General features: G+C 36.8%; 1 protein-coding gene across 4 annotated transcripts in view; it reads left to right on the forward strand.

Annotated features, from left to right (window-relative positions):
• Positions 1 to 20,995, forward strand: part of LOC149155578 (ankyrin repeat domain-containing protein 2A-like) — a 175,236-nt gene that overhangs the window by 104,361 nt on the left and 49,880 nt on the right. For 2 of the 4 annotated variants that reach the window (XM_089445751.1, XM_089445752.1), the window contains exons 2-6: positions 7,963 to 8,129; positions 8,223 to 8,432; positions 8,569 to 8,717; positions 8,988 to 9,165; positions 9,293 to 9,385. In XM_089445751.1, the coding sequence (XP_089301877.1) occupies positions 7,963 to 8,129; positions 8,223 to 8,432; positions 8,569 to 8,717; positions 8,988 to 9,165; positions 9,293 to 9,385 (797 nt within the window). The remainder of the gene's footprint in view (positions 1 to 7,962; positions 8,130 to 8,222; positions 8,433 to 8,568; positions 8,718 to 8,987; positions 9,166 to 9,292; positions 9,386 to 20,995) is intronic. The other 2 variants (XM_089445754.1, XM_089445753.1) reach the window with 2 other exon arrangements.

Below are 20,995 nucleotides of genomic sequence, written 5' to 3' on the forward strand. Positions count from 1 at the left end.
GAAATGATCTTAGCCATTGATTAGCTTCTAATCTCGGCTGTTGAACGTCAACGAGGAGATTATTTAAGGAGGCTCGAGGGTCATTTGGAAATACACACAAACAGTTCATAATTTCGATTTTTTGAAGCAGATCAACTGCCGGGAGAATTTTGATAGTGGATTGTTGCAGAGAGGGGTAGAGAGAGTTTTGGCTGGAGGATCTTCTCCGGAGCCAAAAATACTTAATAGAGAGGCAAAAAGACACACAGAGCAGGCAGTGCAAAGGGCAGAGAGGGTGACGCAGAGCCAGGAAGGGCTCACACAAGCCCCACCCAGAGCAACGCAATAACTTCCAGCATAGAGGTTCAAATTTGCTGGAGGAGCTGACGTTTCTGAGCCGAGAGGGCTAGAAAAGGCTTTGAAGGCATATCGATTCTCAGTTGGGTTGACGCAGTGACTTAGAGGATGACGCAAGGGCAGCCCATAAGTAGCTGGGGAACTCACAGTTCAGCTGCCAGATCATTCAGGATCAACAGTGTTGAGTGAGGTAATCTCACCAGTCTTTCTTGCCAAGTGATTTTCTCTGTAAATGGATTGTTGGGAGGGCATCCAGAGTTGTATTCATAATACTTCTGCATAATAATAAAAGCCTTCAAATCTGCTGCATCGGTTTTCCCACATTGGGTTTTTCATGGGACATTTTCCAAAAAATACTGTCACTTGTGTGTATCTTTCTCTATTGTTCTGTTCTTGTTTTGGGAAAATTAATTAATTAAGTGAAGGATGCAGTTGTATTAGCTTCGATATTTACTATAGGAAGCAGTAAATAATTTGTTTCAGTAATTAACAAAGAGGAGAAATTTAATCAGTTGTTGCAGTAGTAGATTCGGGTGGGGATTCTCGAATTTTCACAGTGGGAGGCTAACTCCTTGTGGAGGACAAATGTGGACCCGGATGGGAAATATGGTGAATGGGGTTATAATGAGTAGAGGGGAGTGATGTATATGGTGTCAGGAAGCGGGAACACACAACCAAAATCAGGGTTTCCCATGTAGTGCCACCCCTAAAGCTTGTAGCCAATAAAGGAGATCCCAAGGGACTAGGATACAAGGTTAACCATCAGGAAAGAGTACAAACCAAGCCTACTCTTTCCACCGAATCCCCCCACTAATCTATGCCTAAAAGTGTCCATGATAAGTAAACAAAGATACCCAACTACACAATGAAAATCCATAGCTTCGTGGTTGGAAGGCCCACCTTCAAACATACAATCATAGTAGATGGGTGAGGGAGCATACGTCCAGCTCAGGTGGCAAAGATAGTGGCACATCGAGCTATCTAGTAGCTGCAAGCAGCTATTGGTTGCTGATTGAGGATCATCTGTTGAAATTTCTAAGTCTGACACGTTAGAAACCCTTCATACACTTTACCGATTTATTCCTACCTACTTGTTCTGTTAATTAACAAGTTATTTACCATGTAAATACTGGAAATAAACACAAGTACATGCTCAACACATTACAGATCAGCAACTGAAGGAAATAGAAATAAGCACACAAATGACATCGTTATTTTTGGACTAATGTCCCCGAAAAAACCCAATGCAGGAAAACCGGTGCAACTATCTGAGGGTTTGATTTATTATGTAGTTTTAGAATACAATCTGGGTGCCAAATCCAGCTCACCCAATAGAGAAAAATCTCGGCAGTAGTACCTCTCCTTCGGAGACAGATGCTCCAGTTGAAACCTCGGATAAACACTCCGGCAGCGCCTCAGCTCCAATTTGCCCAACGAAAAACTCCAGTGTCAACCTCTAGGGACCGCATCAGCCTCTTCTGCCCTCTCTGTCAGCTTTCCCGACTGTTCCGACAATTCTAGAAAGTTTCGGTTGTTCCCGATAGTTCCGGCTTCTGCCCTTTGCGTCAGCTTTCCTGACAGTTCCAGCTTCTGCCCTTTGCGTCAGCTTTCCCGGCTGTTTCGGCTGTTCCTGGCAGTTCCGGCTTTTGCCCTCTGCATCCCTCTCTCCAACTACTGTGCTGATCCTTCTGGTGCTATCTTTGCCTCTCTCCTTCTGTATTCACTGCCCCTTAGCTGCAACTCTGATCACTCTCTCAACTTTCTCAGCAAACTTAGCCCTAGAAAGTCGAAACCTTGATCTCTTGGTGTGTTCTCCAAGTGACCCTCAAGCCTCTTCTTATACTTTTCTCATTGACAAATCAACAATCGAGTTTTAGTCCCTAGTCAACAGCGAAGATTAGATCTGGCTTGATCCATGCCTTTTGGACCATTCTAACAGAGTTTTATATTAATTCACATTAATATTTTAATTTCCCTAAGTTTAGACTTAGGGACTCCATTAAAAATATTAATTATTTTAATATCTCCTAAACTGTTTAGAATCTACCCAAACGTTTTCTGGGCATTAGAGATCTCATGTGCCTTAGCCTCTCCACCAATTTTCGTGGCTAGAGCACATCTGATGCTACCCCAAATCAACATCATCTAGGAGAAAAAAAATTCTCCTATGGATACTACCCATGGGTGGTGGGTAACAGGGCCTTTTTTATTGCACTTCTTGTTGCAGGTATCAACAATTAAAAAAATTACATTTTTTTAATTTAATTTTTCTTTCCGAAATCAGATTGTCATCCTAATCCATAAATTCCATGGCTCCTAAATCCAAGTCTAGAAGTCATCTTGATGAAGCCTGGAAATATGGTTCTTGTGAAATTCTCATTTCTAATGTGAGTCAAATGCAATGTTGTCTCATTGTGGTGTTTGGGGGCATAAACAGATTGAAATACCACCTGCCTAGAATAGTATGTAAAGATGTGGCAGTTTGTGATCATTGCCCTCTAGAAGTCACAACCAAAGTGCAAGCTAGTTTGGATGCCATTCAGGAACAAATTGCTCAGAGAGCAAGAATGAAGCAAGAAACTACAACAATGGGTGGATCTCAGAGACAGACATAGGGTCAACATGTTCCTACAGGTACTGGCTCATCAAATGTTGTAGCAAATGCATCTCATATAACTCTCCTTTATTCCTTCCTCGCATTGGTCTGGGATCTCAGCCAATCTTGGAAATTTTTAATGAAAAAAGAAAGGAGGCAGATATGGCAGTGAGGAGGTCTTGGTATCATGATAGTCTTCCATTTAACTATGTAAAGTCACCTTGCTTTCAGCCCCTGGTAGATGCAATTGCATGTGCTAGCCTTGACTACAAAGCACCTTCTTAGAGGGAGGAAGATGTTAATGAGGAGTTTGAACGTGTCAAGGCATAGTTGGAGAGCATTAAAAACTCATGGAAGACCACTGGGTGCACAATTATGTTAGATGGGTGGATAGATCAAAAGAGGTAGAACATTCATCAACTTTATTTTTGGTTGCTCTAAAGGAACCATGTTCCTAAAGACCATTGATGCATGTTCACATGTAAAAGACGCAAGTCTGATTTTTTCGATGTTGTAAGAGGTTGTGGGGGAAGTTGGGGTAAAAAATTTTCTCCATATAATCATGGACAATGTTGCAAAATATGTGGCAGCTGGAAGAATGCTAACCAAAAATATCCTACCATTTTTTGGAGCCCATGTGTTTCCCATTGCATAGACCTGATTTTGGAGGACTACAGGAAGTTTCTGTGGGTGCAAGATGTTGTTGTAGAGTGCAAACAAATAACCAAGTACATTTATAACCATGCTTGGGTGCTGAGTCTTATGAGAGAATTCATAGAGGGTGAGCTCAGTCGGTCTGTTGTCACCCTATTTGCCACTAATTTCCTCTCCCTCCAAATCCTTTTGAATGAGTACCAAGCTTTGAGACAAATGTTTTGTAGCCAACAATGGCTATTTTGGAAAGATAACACAAAACTAGATGCCATGGTTATGAAGGTGTATCTCTTCAAAGAGGGCTTGTGGGAGAAAGTCAGTAAGATTGTTAGCTTAACCGAGCCCCTTGTGAAAGTATTGAGGATCATGGATGGAGACAAGCCTCCAATGAGCTACATTTATGAGGGCATGGATAGGTCCAAAGAGGCCATCAAGGCTTTTTATAGGGGAGATTCATCTAAATATCTCCCTATATGGGAAATTATTGATTCCAGGTGGGACAAGCAACTACATTCACTGTTGCATGCAATAGGAGCATATCTAAATCCAAGCATATTCTATAATGAGGGGTCTAATATTCAAAAAGATCTCGAGGTGATGAGAGGTGTCATAATATGCATTGAGAGGATGTTCTCGAGCCAAGAAATTCAAGACAAAATCAGTTTGCAACGAGACATGTACAAGGAAGCATTTGGCATGTTTGGATTTAGCTCAACCATACGGCTCAAGGACAAGAAAATGCCATGTAAGATTCAATTTTTAAATTCTATAAATTCTTTAAGTTTGGCATTGCAATTTGCAACACTCTAAACTTTTTTGTTGTTTTTTACAACCAATTGGTGGATAGGTTGAAGCTAACAAAGTTCCTTCTACAGATTAATTACTCCAAAAGACTTGGAATGTCAAGATATCCATTTAGGATATAAATATTATATTAAATAAAATGAATAAGAATGAATGATTTACAAATGAGAACGAGAGACTTGCTTATATACCAAGCAAGTGTCTCTTCATGAAGAGTCATGTCTCATTTAGACATGCCTCTTCAACCTCATTACTAGCTTAACTAACTATTATTTATGATTATTATCGTTACGTTGCCTCCTTCCTCAAAAAGCTTTGTCCTCAAAGCTTGTCGATGACAAAAGGCTTGATCTCTTTTTCGGCTTCGAACATCTTTCTGTCTTGGAACAGTCATCTTCGTCGATACAAGTTGATATGATCTTCTTAGTGACAAACAAAATTGTCACACTGAGAAGGGATCAGACCACCCCAGATTAATCTTCTGTATAGCATTTTGATCACTAAAATTTTGTAACGACTTGTCAGCATAAGATGGAATTGATGTTACGTCATTATTCTCTGAAACATTAATTTGTTGTCTACGGTTTGAATGGTCCTAATACACAACTTGGTTGATTTGTCTATTCTCATGATTCAGATGCCGATATAAAGTTTTTAGATTTTCTTCTGGTGAAGATGTTGTTGAATTGGTTATGGAACATTCACTTGGGATGTCCATTGTCTGAACTGCAACATCTACATGTGTCGTTTCTTCAACTAACTTGTCTTCTTGAGTTGTCATATTCATTGGATCGGTATTCATTCCCTTATTTTCAACTTGAACTGTTGTGGCTGGAGATTTCAATACTTCTTCTTGAGTGACTTGTTCCAACTTATCTTTTAATGCTTTCTTATCCTCCTTAAGTTTCTTAGTTTGATTGAGCAGACTTTGATTATGGTTTCTCAGACGTAAAAGTTCTTTGGTTTTTGATTCATCAACCTTATTTTCAGTGTTTTGAATTTTAAGTTTTTCATCTTTTAGATCTCTGATTTGTTCTAATAAATTTTTATTAAGGTTCTTTAAACGTAAATTTTCCTCTTCTTGTTCTGATAAATGCTGCTTGAGTTCTTTCTTTGAGACTTTAGTCTTCTTCACTTGTGCCAGTAATTTTTCGACATGGTCCTTGAGACAAGAAATTTCTTCGTCCTTTTCCATTATTTCTTTGTAATGTATATCCACAAGATTTTTATGTCCGCGTTCTAACACTTCCTTGCTTTGTTGAATTTTGGCTATTTTGTCATTCTCTTGATCTTTTAGCTGCACTTTCTCGGTACACTGGATAACATCATTCTGTGGAAGTGATGATGGATGTAGAGAATGGAAGAAGGAATCCATTCTCTTTCTCTCCTCACCCTGTCGCTCAATTATTGTAATTAATTGTTCTATATCTCTTGCGATTGATTGTTTTTGTTCCTTACTTAGGGATTCCATATTTTTTCTTTTTCTTCACTTCTTTTAACTTTGTATGGATTTTATATATATATATATATATATATATATATATTTAACTTATTTTATCTCCCTTTTTTACATATATATATTTCCAATATTCTCCCTTAATGTGGATTGTTAAAAACTTGAATACCCTTTTATTAAAAAGAAATACTCCTTTATATTGTTGCCCTCTATATATGTATGTATTTCTTTATATTAAGACCCCTTTTCAAAATAACTTTATTATCTTAAAATAATAATAGTTTCACTTCTTTTTTTTTAATAATAAATTGGTCACTTTTTTTATATACTTAATTACTCCCTTCATTAATTTTTAATGTCACCCCACTTAATAAATATAAAGGTCACGTCTTTTCATATGACACGGTCACGATGTCAAAATACCATGGGCTATTACCATGGGTTGTTTTTAAAACCTCCGTTAAAATGTTCTCCACGTAGAAAGTAAAACATATTCCTTTTGTTTTTTGTTTTTGTTTTTTAACTTTTTAAAATACCATGGGCAATTACTATGGATTGTTTTTAAAACCAAGGGCTTATCCACGTAAAAAGTTTTAAATATACTTGGAAAGATTCCCTCTTATTTTTACTATGCACTTTTTTTTTTAATTTGATTTTTTTTTCTATATTTTTTTAATCTTTTTTTTATGACTTTTTTTTTAATTAATAATCTTTATTATTATTTTTGTTATATATATATATATATAGCCAAAGGCCTGATAGCGAGACGGAGAAACCCCAAATATTTAGCGGAACTGCAACAACAATAAATTTGACGAAGAGTCGATAGCCAAAGACTCGGAGAACGAGCTTTGTACACCGGTTAAACAACCTAGAGGACCGAACTGCTCCGATACCAATGAAGCGAACAAAGTTCCTTCTACAGATTAATTACTCCAAAAGACTTGGAATGTCAAGATATCCATTTAGGATATAAATATTATATTAAATAAAATGAATAAGAATGAATGATTTACAAATGAGAACGAGAGGCTTGCTTATATACCAAGCAAGTGTCTCTTCATGAAGAGTCATGTCTCATTTAGACATGCCTCTTCAACCTAATTACTAGCTTAACTAACTATTATTTATGATTATTATCGTTACATAGGTTGTGGGACTGAGGCACCAAAATTGCAAGAATTTGGAATCAGAGTTCTAAGCCAACCTTGTAATGCTTTAGGATGTGAGCACAATTGGTCAGTGTTTGAGAACATCCATTGAAAAAAGCGTAACAGGTTGGAGCATGAGCGGTTGCAAAAGCTGGTCTACATCTATTACAACTTTTGGCTGCTCACTAAACAAATGCATCCAAAGGATTTAGATCCAATTGTATTGGATGACATTGATCTAGAGTTTGAACGGGTTGTGGAGTAGTTGCCTACAGATGATTAATTTGACTTGATGAGGAGACACAAGATCCTTTGGTCTTCCATTTTCTCAAATGGAAACTCCAAACACACCTGCCTCACAGTTGTTGTTTCAGCCCACTGATGTTGGCACTAGCTCCTCGAGGGCTTATTCTAGGTGTCCTCGTGCTGATGCATGAGACATGACATTGCACATGGAGACATTGTCTATTTTTGGTTTTCTAATTATGTTATGACTCATGGAGAACTTGCAAGTTGCTACCATATGTGATTTTGTTTATGAAATCATTTTTTAGTTTGCTTTTAAAATTTTTGAATACAAATATCAATTGTGTTATGTTATATGATCATATTTTATGAGATGATGTTATGAATTCTTGTGTAAACCATGGTTTTATAACTTGTATGTGTTGGAAATGCCATTAATTTATCTTTTATGCAAAAAAATGAGATATTTTTTAGTTTTTTGCTATTTGCTGAGTCTTTGCCAAGTCTTCCCGAGTTGGTGAGTGATATGCCAGTCGAGTATTTGCTGAGTACGAGTTGTGCAACATTGGTTCATATAATCTCTAATTGGCTCTTGTGAACAAAAGCGAAATATATATAAAACTGATAGAGCAGCTTGTGGTAGATGTTGCTTCTTATCTACTTGGCAATGCCTTTCCTATGGGGTTGCATTCTCATTAAACTTTTATTGATTGATGCAGACAACACAAAAGAAGCATCAAGCACATATACTGAGGCTACAGTGGGTCCATCTACAGTCGCTGGTGACATTCCAGACAATGCAGCAGGAAATAAACCAACAGGCAATCAGGACAATGTGACATTGCCTAGCCCTTTTGACTTCTCTTCAATGTCGAGCCTTTTAAATGTACTTCCTTCGCTGATTTTCACTTCTGTTTTCGCATTTTATTTTTGTGTTATTGAACTTTTCTCTTAATTATTTCTTATTGCTTCTTCTCAGGATCCCAGCATAAAAGAGCTGGCAAAGGATGTTTCCAAAGATCCAGCCTTTCGGAAGATGGCTCAGCAACTTCAGCAAAGTGTGAAGGGTGCTGGGCAATCTACTACACCCCAACTGGATCCAGATAAGTATGTCAAGAGCATGCAAAAGGTTATGCAAAATCCTCAGTTCATGACAATGGCACAACATCTTCGCCATTCTCTGATGCAGGTAAAAGTTTGCCATAGACAGGGTCAATCTTCAGAGTGCTTGCCTGTTTTGAAATTCATCTTGTAAACAAATTGAAGTGTAGTCCTTTAGTTGGTAAACATTCTGGTTTCAATTCTGATCATTATGTTGTCTTTAGGATCCAGCAGTAATGAATTTGATTAAGATGTTGTCAGACCCTGTACAAAAAATGCAATTTGAAGCACAGATGGCCCAGCTTAAGAACGATCCTGCTTTAAAGCCTGTTTTGGATGAAATTTCAAAGGGTGGACCTCCTGCAATGATGAAGTGAGAAAGAATAACTCCTCTCCCATACTTGATGCCTCATATAGATCTGTTTTTTTCATTGATTCTGACTCCAATTTCAATATGTACTACTATTTTGAGTTTTTTATTCCCCAATTTATTACTGCCTGCATATGCTTCTATATGTCATGTTCCTCTTTGTTCATATTATATTCAAGATGTTGAGACAGAATGGGACAGCCGAGGATGAAGTGGAAGAGTTGATGACTGGATCTCATAACTAATTAGTTCTTTCTTGTTATGATTGTATAGGTATTGGAATGATCCAGTGATACTCAGTAAGCTTGGAAAAGCTTTTCAAATGGGCAGTTCAGGAGATATGTCAGTTTCCAAGCAGTCTGCTAACAATAAAAGAGAAGAAACGAGTGAAGACACTGACAAGGAGACATCTTTGACTTTGACTCATGTGGCCAGCACTGGTGATGTTAAGGTCTATTTGATCTAATTTTTTTATGAAAAATAAAAAATTGTATGTTGCACAGGCATTAGCCTGCAAGTATTACTCGTTTACTATTTCTGCATTTTCCATTGTAATCTTAGTAGAAACTTGTTTACAGGAGCTGCAAAGTATGCTTGCAAAGGGTGTAGACAAAGATCAGAAAGATTCACAAGGAAGAACAGCCTTACATTTTGCGTGTGGATATGGAAATGTAATGAGCCCCAGAGCATCCCTTGTCCCTATTTTTTGAATGAGTATATTGTCTATTTCTGATAGTTGATTGTGTTGAAATTCGAGTGAAAGCTAGAATTTCTGAACATGGTAATTACTTGTTAAGTTGTTTTATATATATATATATATATAGCATTCACTTCATTTAGTTATGTGATCAAATAATTATACATTTAAATATACAAGAAGAGATCACAATGCACAAAGAGATGAGAGACACCCCAGAAATTAGGCCAGCGGCTAGGGCAAAACCCACAAGGGGAAAACCCAGCAATCCTTTCCTTATAAAGTCTTCATCAACAAGAGAAATCCAAGTCACATCTAACCTGACCAGTAGGCCAATTATCCAAGTGCAAAGTTAGCCCTCCTTATGTCTGTTCACCAGACTGATCATAAATCTGTCCATAGGATGCCATATACTACTGAAATAAAGTGCCTCAGGAACTTGCTTAACCACAGAAGAATATCCTCCAGAAACTCACATAAACATAGAAGATTATAGCCTCAGGAAGATCGCATAATCACAGAAAGTGCTTCAGGTAGCTCGCTTAACCACAGAAAATGTGCTTCAGAAACTTCGCTCGTCACAGAAGAATAGTGCTTTAGGTAGTTCGCTTAAACACAGAGAATGTGCCTCAGATTGTGCTTCAGATTCGCATGCCACAGACCCAAATTTCCTTCCACATATGAAGTGCGAATTGGTTTCCAAATGGTGGAGTAATGGTGCCAATATATAGTTGTTTCCTCATCCAAAAATGTGCCTCTAAATGCTGAGCTGACTTGACTTCTGGAGGGCCGACTTGGTCAACTTGGAGACAAAATCATACTTAAAAATTCAATTTTCTTTCTTTTAAATGTCCAAATGGGACATGATAAAATAACTTTTCTTTTGACTCAAATACATTCTTTTTGACTCTTTACAAGATCATAATTATGAAGACCGAACCTAGTTACAATTTCAACAGATTGACAGCGATAGCTATATTAAAAAAACATTATATTTAAAATGTATTAATTTTGAACAGAAAAGATCATTATATTTAAAACTAGTTGTTTGTACCTTTTTTGTTGCTGTTGTTAGTATATGATTTCTTTGTATTTACAAAGAGAAGTACAAATTTCCCAGTGTTAGGCCTTCCAATGGTAAATCTGTCATCCTGCATTATATGTGTGTGTGTGCATATCACAAGCTTTCTGTCTATGAGTAGACCTGCTGCTTTGTTAAGAATCTTATTGAGCTGATCTATGCTGTACTTTAAACAAAAAAAAGTTTGCTAATTCTAATTCTTAACCTATACCCGAAGAGGCTATAACCCATGCATTCTATAGAAATTGGGCGAGACAGATGCACCATGCCAACTATGAGGTGGGAGTCAGTCCTGGTCTGTGTTGACCTTGATGGGAATGCCTGTGGTGCCCTTGGTTCCCTGGTCTGGATTGCTGCCTCTGTATCATCTTCATCAACTTCCTTGGCAGGTTCAACTTCTCCTCTATTGAGATCGCAAACATAAAAAGGGGATCAAATGGAAACACCAACAAATCCCAAATCAGCATAAACCATAAGCACAAGTGGGAAGCCATTGCATAAAAAGAGAACATAGGATGTGGGTGCATGTAGGATAAAAGAACCAATCGCTTATGAAAAAATATGATGAGATGGTCTCACAAGTGAAGAGTGTATTGTGTATTTATACACAACTCATGCAGTTGGGGTGTCTTCCTCTAGGAAAGGGTAATGAGCCCTTATAAATGCCTAGGTCAGCCTTGGCCACCTAAAATAAAAATAGTGTTGAGTAGGTCAACTCTTAAGCCATAACCTAGTGATACAATAAAAAGGATGCTTAGCCAGCAATGACCACGTGTGAATATTACCATCATTCCAACACCTCACCTTTAATCTTATCATGGCGACATGAAGAAGGATGATAAAATAGAAAAGCAGTGGGCATACCTATCTCAATAGAGATACAACTGTAGCTGGAATATAAAGGAAAGTGGGTATGAGATGACCACCAACTCAAATACAAGCTTGGGTGGGTATATGAAGACCTACCCATCATCATAGAGCTACTCAACTCTCAAGGAGATGCTAGCTCTGGACTAGTCATATCTAGAGACTTGCGGTATCGATTTGGCCTTCTAATAAGGAAGTGTTGAAAAGAGGCATATGTACAAGAGAGAAAAGTCAGTGGGCATGCCCAATTAATTGTAGCGTTAGCCATAGGTAGATGAAGAGATACCGAGTTTGTGATCACTGTTGTCGGTCAAATTGTACAGGCACCGCGACAACCGCTCAAGGCGGGGGTTGTCACTTTGATCCTCACCCACTCCATTCTAGCTATCTCCCAATAGAAGACTATGGGGGATAATCCCTATGGAAATGAAATAATGGAAAAGCAAGTTGGGAACCAACTTGCCCAGGACACATAGTTGAGTGGCCTAGCTACTTGGTGAAAATTTAGCAAGATTAATGATTCAATTAGTTTTAGAATTGATACCAGTGCCTTATGGAGTCAAAAGCTCTTGCTTATTATAAAGTATGACCAAGTAATTGGATGGACAATTGCTGCTTATATGATTGACTAACCTAGAAGATATGAAACTCCTAAGACCGAAGTGTGATGCAAGGATCTTGGTTAATTTTCGATTATATGCCTAGTCTAAATGGAACCTTTCCCTTAACTATTTTGAGAAACAATCTTCAGAGTAGGTAGGTTGTGGGATGGAAGCCAACAGGAAGTAGCAAGATACACAATTAATGATACCTCCCCTTGTGTTCCAACCATCTAGTGTCTTTGGCGCTGCAAAGACTGTGGCTTTGATGACTGCAAGGTCACTGTGTTAACCACTAAGAAGGGCTGAATCCCTCAAGCTAAATGAAAAAGGGTTGTCCTAGGAGTCTATCAACCAAGCTTATGCTTGGAGGTAAGTTGTTAAATGCAACTACTCTTAGAATGAAATGCAAGATGGATGAGTGAAGTTCTTAGCTTAAGATTGTTTTAAATGTTTAAGTACTTAAGTTATGATTATTCTTTATGACAAGAGTACTTAACGATAAATGAAAAGACAATCTTAACCAAACAAGAATGTGCCAAATACTTAAGTGTGAAGTAGATACCAAAGATAATCACAAAGTTCTAATGACTACGAGATGTACACAAATCCTGTAATAACTTAACTCACACTTAGTCAAGATATCAATTGCAAGATTATTAAAGACAATGCCACAATTGAAACAATTAGAGATCTTCAAAGATATTTCAACCAAGTAAATGCCAATGATGATGCCAATATCAAATCCACAAGATGCCAATCCCACAAGATAACTGATACAAATACCCAAGCTTCTTAAGATTATGAACTTAAAGTAGAGCACTTATTCAATAATGATTCAATCACAATGTCAATTTGATCTTAATGCCAAAAGTAACTTAAACAAGATTTAGAAACTTAGAGCTTAGATGTGTGAGTGTCTTAAGTGCAAACTTTGACAATTATTAGAGCTTAAGACAAGACAAACGAATGTTAGATTTCCAATAATCAAAATCAACAGTAATACTTCAGAAATATCAACACTTGTTATCCTTATGACAACAGTAATAAAATCACTTTAGATTCGAGAAACAACAAGCCTATGATAGCCACAGATGATCAATGAGATGCCCAACACTTTTCTAATGTAAATTATGAGTTTTAGCCCACTTTAAGATGCAATGTTCAGACTTATATCAGATCTGATTTAACTTGTTACAACAGTAAGTAGAACAAAAAATCAATGAGTTATTTATGCCACAACAAGTGCCAAATCTGGCCCAAAACTTGGAAAAATTTGCCAAAAACTGAAAAGTTTAGTTTTTGAGTCCTTTTAGGTGTGTTATTCAAAGAAATTCAGATTTGATCTAGCACTTATGCAGAAAATTTCTAGCAAGCCAAAATTTAGATCCAAGTTAGATCCTTAATGCCCAAGTGGCCAAATTTCTAGAAAATTTGAATTATGCAATTTTAGAGTATTTTGACCAACTTAATGTGTTTTTAGGGCTTATGTATCATTGCTATGAATCAGAATTTGCAGCTGTAAGAGGAGAGGCCTCAAAAGAGGCAGCTGCAAGCCCTAAGGGAGAAAGGGGACCAAGGGCAATCAGAGGAGGACGGAGGCCGATGAGGGAGGAAGAGAGGCCGCGGAGGAGAATGGAGGCCCGGGGGAAAGGAAGAAGGGAAACGGAGGAGGCCGAGAGGGAGAGGAAGGCCTGCAGCAAGCCTAGGAGGAGAGGCCAAAGCCCCTAGGGGTCACAACCAACCTCAAGGAGGCTAGAAACCCTGACGCAGAGTGCTAGAAGGATGACACTGAGGGTTTGGAGGAGAAAACTAGGGCTAGGAGCCCTAAAAATTTGAAATCCTTGCTCCTGAAAATTATTTTGCTTCAGCTCATCAATTTTTTTGAAAATTCTTCTGTGGCTAGCCCTGCAAAAAATTTGAGAGACTAGATCTTACCCTCATGGGCCTAGATCTAGATCTATTCCAAATTCTCTTGATTTCACCTGCAAAAATGGAGATAAAATGCCCAAAACCCCAATATACACAAAAATATTTTAAAATCCAAAAACCCAATTAAAAGAAATAATATGCAAAATTAAATTACAAATCTATTTACAAAATTTACAAATGTACAAAGGTTTTAAAATAAATTTTGAGAAATATTTTTTTTGGAATTTTTTTGATAAATGGCTAATAATACTTTGGAAAATTAATTCACGCTATAGCCTTAGCGAAGTTAAATCAACCACATAAATATTTGGAGTCCAAACAATGTCGGTTCATGCCCACAGTTTGTGAACTTGAAGACCAAGGACTGGGGAGCTTGCAAATATTATATATATTTCTCAAGAAAATTTGTTAGACATATGGTGTGTTGACCACTACGTGTCAACTTCCCATAGCAATACACCCCCTTTTTTTCGCAAAAGGGATAGCGCTTGATTGACGTGTCCGTGCCATTCGACAGTCATCGTTGACTTGATCAATTTATGTTGTAAACCTAGTCTGCATGTGTGAATTGTAAATAATCTTAGGAGAGTTGAGTCATGTATGTAAATTGCCTAGGTGGACCTAATTTTCTAGTGATAATCTACGTTCCGGAAGGTTTTTTGTCTCACCGATCCATGATCGGCAGAGTTTTCCTTCAGCCTAACCCCAAAGCCGGAATGGATTTTGTCATTAGAATCTTAGAGGAATCCTAGTGTGTTGATATGCTAGATTATATTTGGTCGCAGAACTGAGTGGTTCATGAGGGTCTATGTCAAATGGGTTTTCCCCCTTGAGATGTAAAATTGTAAAAGTCATGATGTAATGTGTCTTGAGGGTTAGAAAATGTTTTAATCCCCTCATAAGTCCTAAGTCCTAGGTCCTAGGTGATTTTTCCAAAGGCTAAGTTCGAGGATCCATTTAAAAATAAATTAAAAATTAAAAATTAAAAAATTGAAAAGATAAAAAACAATAAAAAGGGGGAATATATATAAAAAATAAATTAAAAAATTGAAAAATTAAAAAAATAATAAAATAAAAAAAATAAAAACTTAAAAATAATAAAATAATATTTTTGAGTAAATAAATGCAGAATTTCAATTTTTTAATGCATTAAAAATTCGACGGATGAGATTAAGAGATATCTTGATCCTCATCGACGGTTAAGATTAGTTTGACATGGATCACTCGAACTAGCTGTTGGGAACTTTTCCTTTAAATATGGTGCTAGGGGTCATTTGAGATCAGATTTGATCTGAGAGTCTGGTGCTAAAGAAAGCTCTCTTGTAGGCATTTTTTGTGCAATAAAGAAGACTTTGGGGTTAAAAATCTTGCTGGTGTTACTCTTCTGAAAATGTTGTAAGATTGTTTTATTTTTTCTGCATAATTTTATTTTCAGCCATTGATGATAGCTTAATGAAGATTAATCTAGGCACAAGTATCTTGTCTGATCTTTGGGGTTTGAATGATAGTTTAGATTCTTAAATATAGTGGCAGGTATCTCCATTTGATCGGGGTTTCACTATTGTTTTCTCCCTCTATGTTAATGGTTGATTTTAAGCTGTGCAGGAAATCCTTTTTTCAGATTATCGGGCATTAGGGGAAGTTCTCGGCTGAACAGCCAACTCCCGGATTGTGTTTTCTGAAAGAGCCCAGTCAGTTCTTGATCCCGAGCTAATCATTCAAAATTTTTTTTTATGAATGCATGCAGAGTTTTCTAAAGCATCTTACATTAAACTTATACTCTGAAAATATTACTGTGGATTATTGATAAATCTGGCTGTTTAAGAGTCAAAAGTTGTAAATGCTGTTTAGATGATCTAGGGTTTTAAATTTGTTTTATGCACATATTATTTTTGGGTGATTTTCCATTCCAGGTTGCAGGATTTCTGAAGATTTCCAAGGTTTATCTACACTATTTTGTTGTCCAAGGGTTTCAAATATCAGTTGTTTTCAGATCTGGAGGGTTTCGATTGTATTGCAGGAAGAAATTTCTCGAAAAACTTTTGTGACCTGGGCAAAGCCCTTGCCGCTTGGCCAACTGCCTGTTTGCTGCTGCAAATAAAACACTGCATTCCCTAACACCATACGCCAGATCAAAGCAGCATTTCATCCACGCATTTTTCATTCTCCATATCCCCCACGCGCAGTGCCATTCGCTCTGTCCACGCGACCTTATTCTTCGTTGTATTTTCCCATCTCTGCAAACCCAAGCTTCCACGCTGAGCAGATCCCGCCTGTCTACCTGCACATCAAAACTGCAACAATACACCATACGCGTGGTCCAATCTGCAAAGCTCTCCGCCATACTTCATTCATTCCATCCCGTCGAGCTTGTTCCCTCTGCCGTCGACCTGTGCACCTGCAAAAGACAAATGATCATACGCTGCCTGCTGCTCGATTTCCCATCTGCAAAACGAATCTACTGCCGTCAAGTTCTCCACGATCTATCTGCAAACACACAGTAATGATTCAAGGTTTCTCTCGTGGGCGCTGGATATATTCTTCAAGACCTGCGTGCTGCATCGAAGAGCATTCTGCTATTGAACTGTAAGAGATCACACCCTTTTTTTTACGGGCCAGGTAAATTTTGGTGAACTGTTATACGTGAATCTTTTCCCTGCCTGCGTATGAAGAAATCGTTTTTTGGTTTTCAGCGTAAGTGCGAGTTGAAAAATTTAAACTTTGGTTGTATTTCATTCAGATTATAGTTTAGAAGTTTGGCGTTAGTTTAGTTTTCAGCGTCATTTTATTTCATAGCGTAGGTCTTTTTGTTTGTTTGATCTGATTTAGGTGTATAAAAATTAAAATCAAAAAATTCGATTTTCATTTTTTTTATTTTTTATTGTGTTTGATTGTGACTGTAGATTTAAATTTTTATTTAGGCTTTGTTTTGTTTTCATGCATTAGATTATTTTTTATTTAATTTTAAATTTATTTAAATATAAAAAATAAAGATTCATAAAAAATTCGTTAGATGTTAGTTTTTGTTTAGATTTTTAATCTTAGGATAGTTTTAAATTAAATATTATTTCTTTGTTTCATTTTGAGTTTAAGAATTAAAATTTATAAAAAATTTAAAACTTTTTTTAAAAAATAAAAAAAAATTATAAAACTTCAAAAAATCATTTTCTTATAGTTTAGATTTTGATTTAATGTCATTTAGATTTTTTATTTAAAAGTTTCATTTAGCTTTAAAATTTTGCTTTATCTAAAAAAACATAAAAATATTCTGGAAATTTTTGCCAGATTTAGTATTAGCTCAAGGATTTATTACTTTTTATCTCTTTTGCTGAGGCTAAAATTTTGATGTGGAATTAATGATTTAGCATGCTTGAATGATCATGAATGGATATCTGGTTAGCGTTTAAAATTACATGGTTGTGTATCGAAACTGTATCTTTTTCGAAATTTTAAACTGTTGGAGTATCATTAAGCCATTAAGCATTTATTGATTCGCATTTGGTAAAAAGTTAAGCTTTGTTTGATGATAAATGATTGTTGATGAGCTTATATCTCTGCAACATTTGATAAAAAAATTGTTTCATCATTCATTTCATAAGGCACTGGTTTATTGACTTAGTAAAATCAATTTAGTGCTTGTTTCCTCGTGTCTCTCAACCCAACTGTTTCATAGTTGGTCATTCATTTTCCCATAGGGTCTACCCCCCTTAGCCGCGGGAGACAGGCTTAAACGGAGAGATCGGGGATCAAAGTGACAACCCCTGGTCTGAGTGTTGTCATGACAATCTGTGCGACAACATGGTGAATCAAATCATCTAAGATAAACCCAAAATATATCAATAGAATGGCTTTATCCCGATCTGATGAAGACAAATTTTAACATTAATCAACAAAATATAGGAAAGCCCGTACCCAACACATACCATAAATCAATGAACACTGAACACCTTGAACTACACCCCAAAGTATTTATTATGATTCAAATAAATGTTCCCAATGAGACAATAGTGTTACATCGATGCTTCTTCAGCAATTTGTTAGCCAGATATCAGATGACTTTTGAGACAAATGACTCTCTAATTTATAGATAAATCCTCCAAGTGGGAAATAACGGCTAGTTGGAACGATCCTCGTCAAAATAATCTTGGCCGTTGATAAATCCTTCATGATATTTTAATTTTAGCCATTGAAAATATTTACTTTGAGGAATTTTCGAATTTCTCATTAAATTCCTTTTTTATTAGCTCAAAATTAATTATTTTGACCTAATTTCCTCAAAAAATTGACTTTGACTTAACCACCAAGGTCTAAGGGTCCAATTTTTCTTGAAATTTCCAATATTCTCTTGGAGGGACCTCCAAAAATTAATTCTTTTGATACCCACGAATTTTTCCACTTGCAGAATTTAATTTCTCTAGAGTCCAGACTTCAAATTTTGACTTTAATTAATTAATTTTCTGGTTTATGATTAATTTTATTTTTGCCAGATTAATTAATTAATTGACACTTGAGAGGATTAATATTTTTTCCACCCTCTAATATTTTAGCCATGGTGTCTAAGTATGAGGGACCATGCACTAAATTATTTTTACATAAGATTTTTACATTTACAACCTTCAAAGGTGGAACACCTATTCGGTTTAGACCCTCAAAATACATACCCAATTCCGCGACATAATATGATCTAGTAGACCAAGTGATTTGTAATAAAATAATTTAGCCAATTTTTTAAATTATTTTCAAGTCACTTTTACAAAAGACTCGACTAGAACACTAGGACTCACCTAAGATTTTGACGAAGAACTCCACCCTAGCTTTGGGATGAGGTTGGAGGGAAAAACTCAACCGATCATCCGTGATTAGAAACACAGATGAGTCAGTGAGACGAAAAACCTCCTAGGATAAAATTATTGCATAAATAATAGACTTACCTAGGTTGTTACATACATTCATGGTCTTACTAGCATCATTTACATTAAAATTTTGCAGAATGGGTTTACAATAACATAGTGCTGAAGTTGATGATCTTGATCCTTTGAAGAAAAATATGGTACATTTGCTTCCTCAGAACTTTGACAAAATGAGTGCAACAATGACTACTACCCACCCAAGTGGGTAATCCCTAGGAGAAATTTTTTTCATATTTGTTCAACTTGTTGGTTGGTAGCCATATGATGATCCATAGATAGCTAGCCTCAAAGGCCTTCCATCCATGCTCTGGTCGGTGCTTTATTTCATCTAGCTTACTCATCAGATGAAGGTGGGTCATCTATTATAAGGTACATTAACCATTTTTGTATCAAGTGCTTTCATTTAATGTTTAAGGGCATTCTAGTATGGATCATAGGTTGAATTGGATGATAGATCGCTTTTGGTTGTATTCTTGTTCCCATGCTTCACCTTGGTGGTTATCCCTTGCCCCTAGTCTAGTGTGACCTTCCTTGAGGCCTTTCTTTCCACTATCTAGGAGGGGCACAAATAGGAGACACTGATTGATGTTATGTGTCCATGGTAATCCATACTTGACACTTTCCATCTATCCTTTGCATCCACATCCCATCTTTGGGTTTTTTACTGCTCAAACTAGCAAGGATCCTAAAAGGGGATCCTTGGAGGATTACTACCAGATCAAGGGCAACAGTGGAGCAATAGCCCACTGTCACCTTGTCTATGGCTCCCTACTCTTTATGGACTTGCACTAATGGGAGGAGACCCAATATGATAAGGACCAAGAAATGAATAGGTAAATGATAAGGTGAGGGGGGATCTCAGGGGCCTGTTCACAAGAGCGGCTCAAATGTATGGCTTATTTGCTTTGGAAGACAAGGTTGAAGGCTCTCAAGGAAGGGCTCAAGGATAATTTCAAGGTTTAGGTTTAGGGTATATATCTTGTAAAGGAGGTCCCTAAACCCTAAAATTCTTGTGAAGGCTTGAATTCCAAGTATCTTTGAAGAATTATCCTTAATAGTGTGTGGGACCACACGGGACCAAGTGGACCTGGGGTTAGGTCAAGGAGGTAGGGTTTAGCAACCAATGATATGCTTGACCTATTCTGGAAGGAGAAAGGGACCAAAGAAAGAATTTTCAATGCAAGACGATGTGAGGGTCTTGTTGACCACTGGACTGACATTTGATGATTATATGAAGACTCCATGCCCAATGATGATCCAGAGGACACTTGTACCATCAAATATCGTCAGTCAATAGAGTTTTTAAACTCTACTTCTATTTCTCATCATCAATTCTTATACTCAGATTCCACACCCTATGTGGAATTGTAATAAGTGATACTAGTAATGATGAGTTTTGAGTCTGTAACAGGCCTAAGATGTTGGGACTTGATCAACAAACGAGTACACCTTGGAGTGTTTTTTTTATTTGGTTAATTATCCCTTTGTTTTTAGAGGCGGATAATTTTCTGGGTTTTTTCACTCACTTTTTACCCCAAAGCTGAGGTGACAGTTTGAAGGTTGAGCCCCTAACACATCTTAGTGTCTAGAGTCGATGTATATTACCATACTAGATCACACAAAAAATTTCGTGGAATTTGGTTAGGTCTAGGTAGTCATTTTTTAATTTTTTAAATTTCCCGTAGGTCTAAAATTGCAAATAAAATTGTATTTAAATTGTAATAAGTGTAGTCTAGAGAAGTTGTATGGGGTATGAGTAATAAAAATTACACCTCTCACCCTCACCTTTCTACTATGGCACACTTTGAGGGGTTAATAATGTGTTTTGGGCCCTCAAACCCACATTTCCTAAGTTTAGTGGAAATTGTTGCTTTTAATTAGGCTAGAATTAAATAAAATAGAGAAATACATTATTCCATATGATAGAATGATGTGGAAATGACTTGGAAATTATCTTAAGTCAAAGAGTTGAGTCAATGGACATGTGGAAGATGAATGAGCACACTGCATCATAAATACACCATTTGGCAAAAACGAATTTCCCAGAGATAAAGCAACAGTTGCACATGTGGAAAATCGGTTTAATTAGAGGAACTCATGCACTAAAGGAATATTCTATGGAATATTTAAACTGAGGATTTCATGGGGCCTTCTCTCACTATTAGCTCGAGTGCTTCTACACTTAGCACTTCACA

This window comes from Pinus tabuliformis, chromosome 9 (genome assembly GCF_031772625.1).
Source record: "Pinus tabuliformis cultivar Carrire ecotype Pingquan chromosome 9, CPIR1, whole genome shotgun sequence".
NCBI classification, from domain to species: Eukaryota; Viridiplantae; Streptophyta; class Pinopsida; order Pinales; family Pinaceae; genus Pinus; species Pinus tabuliformis.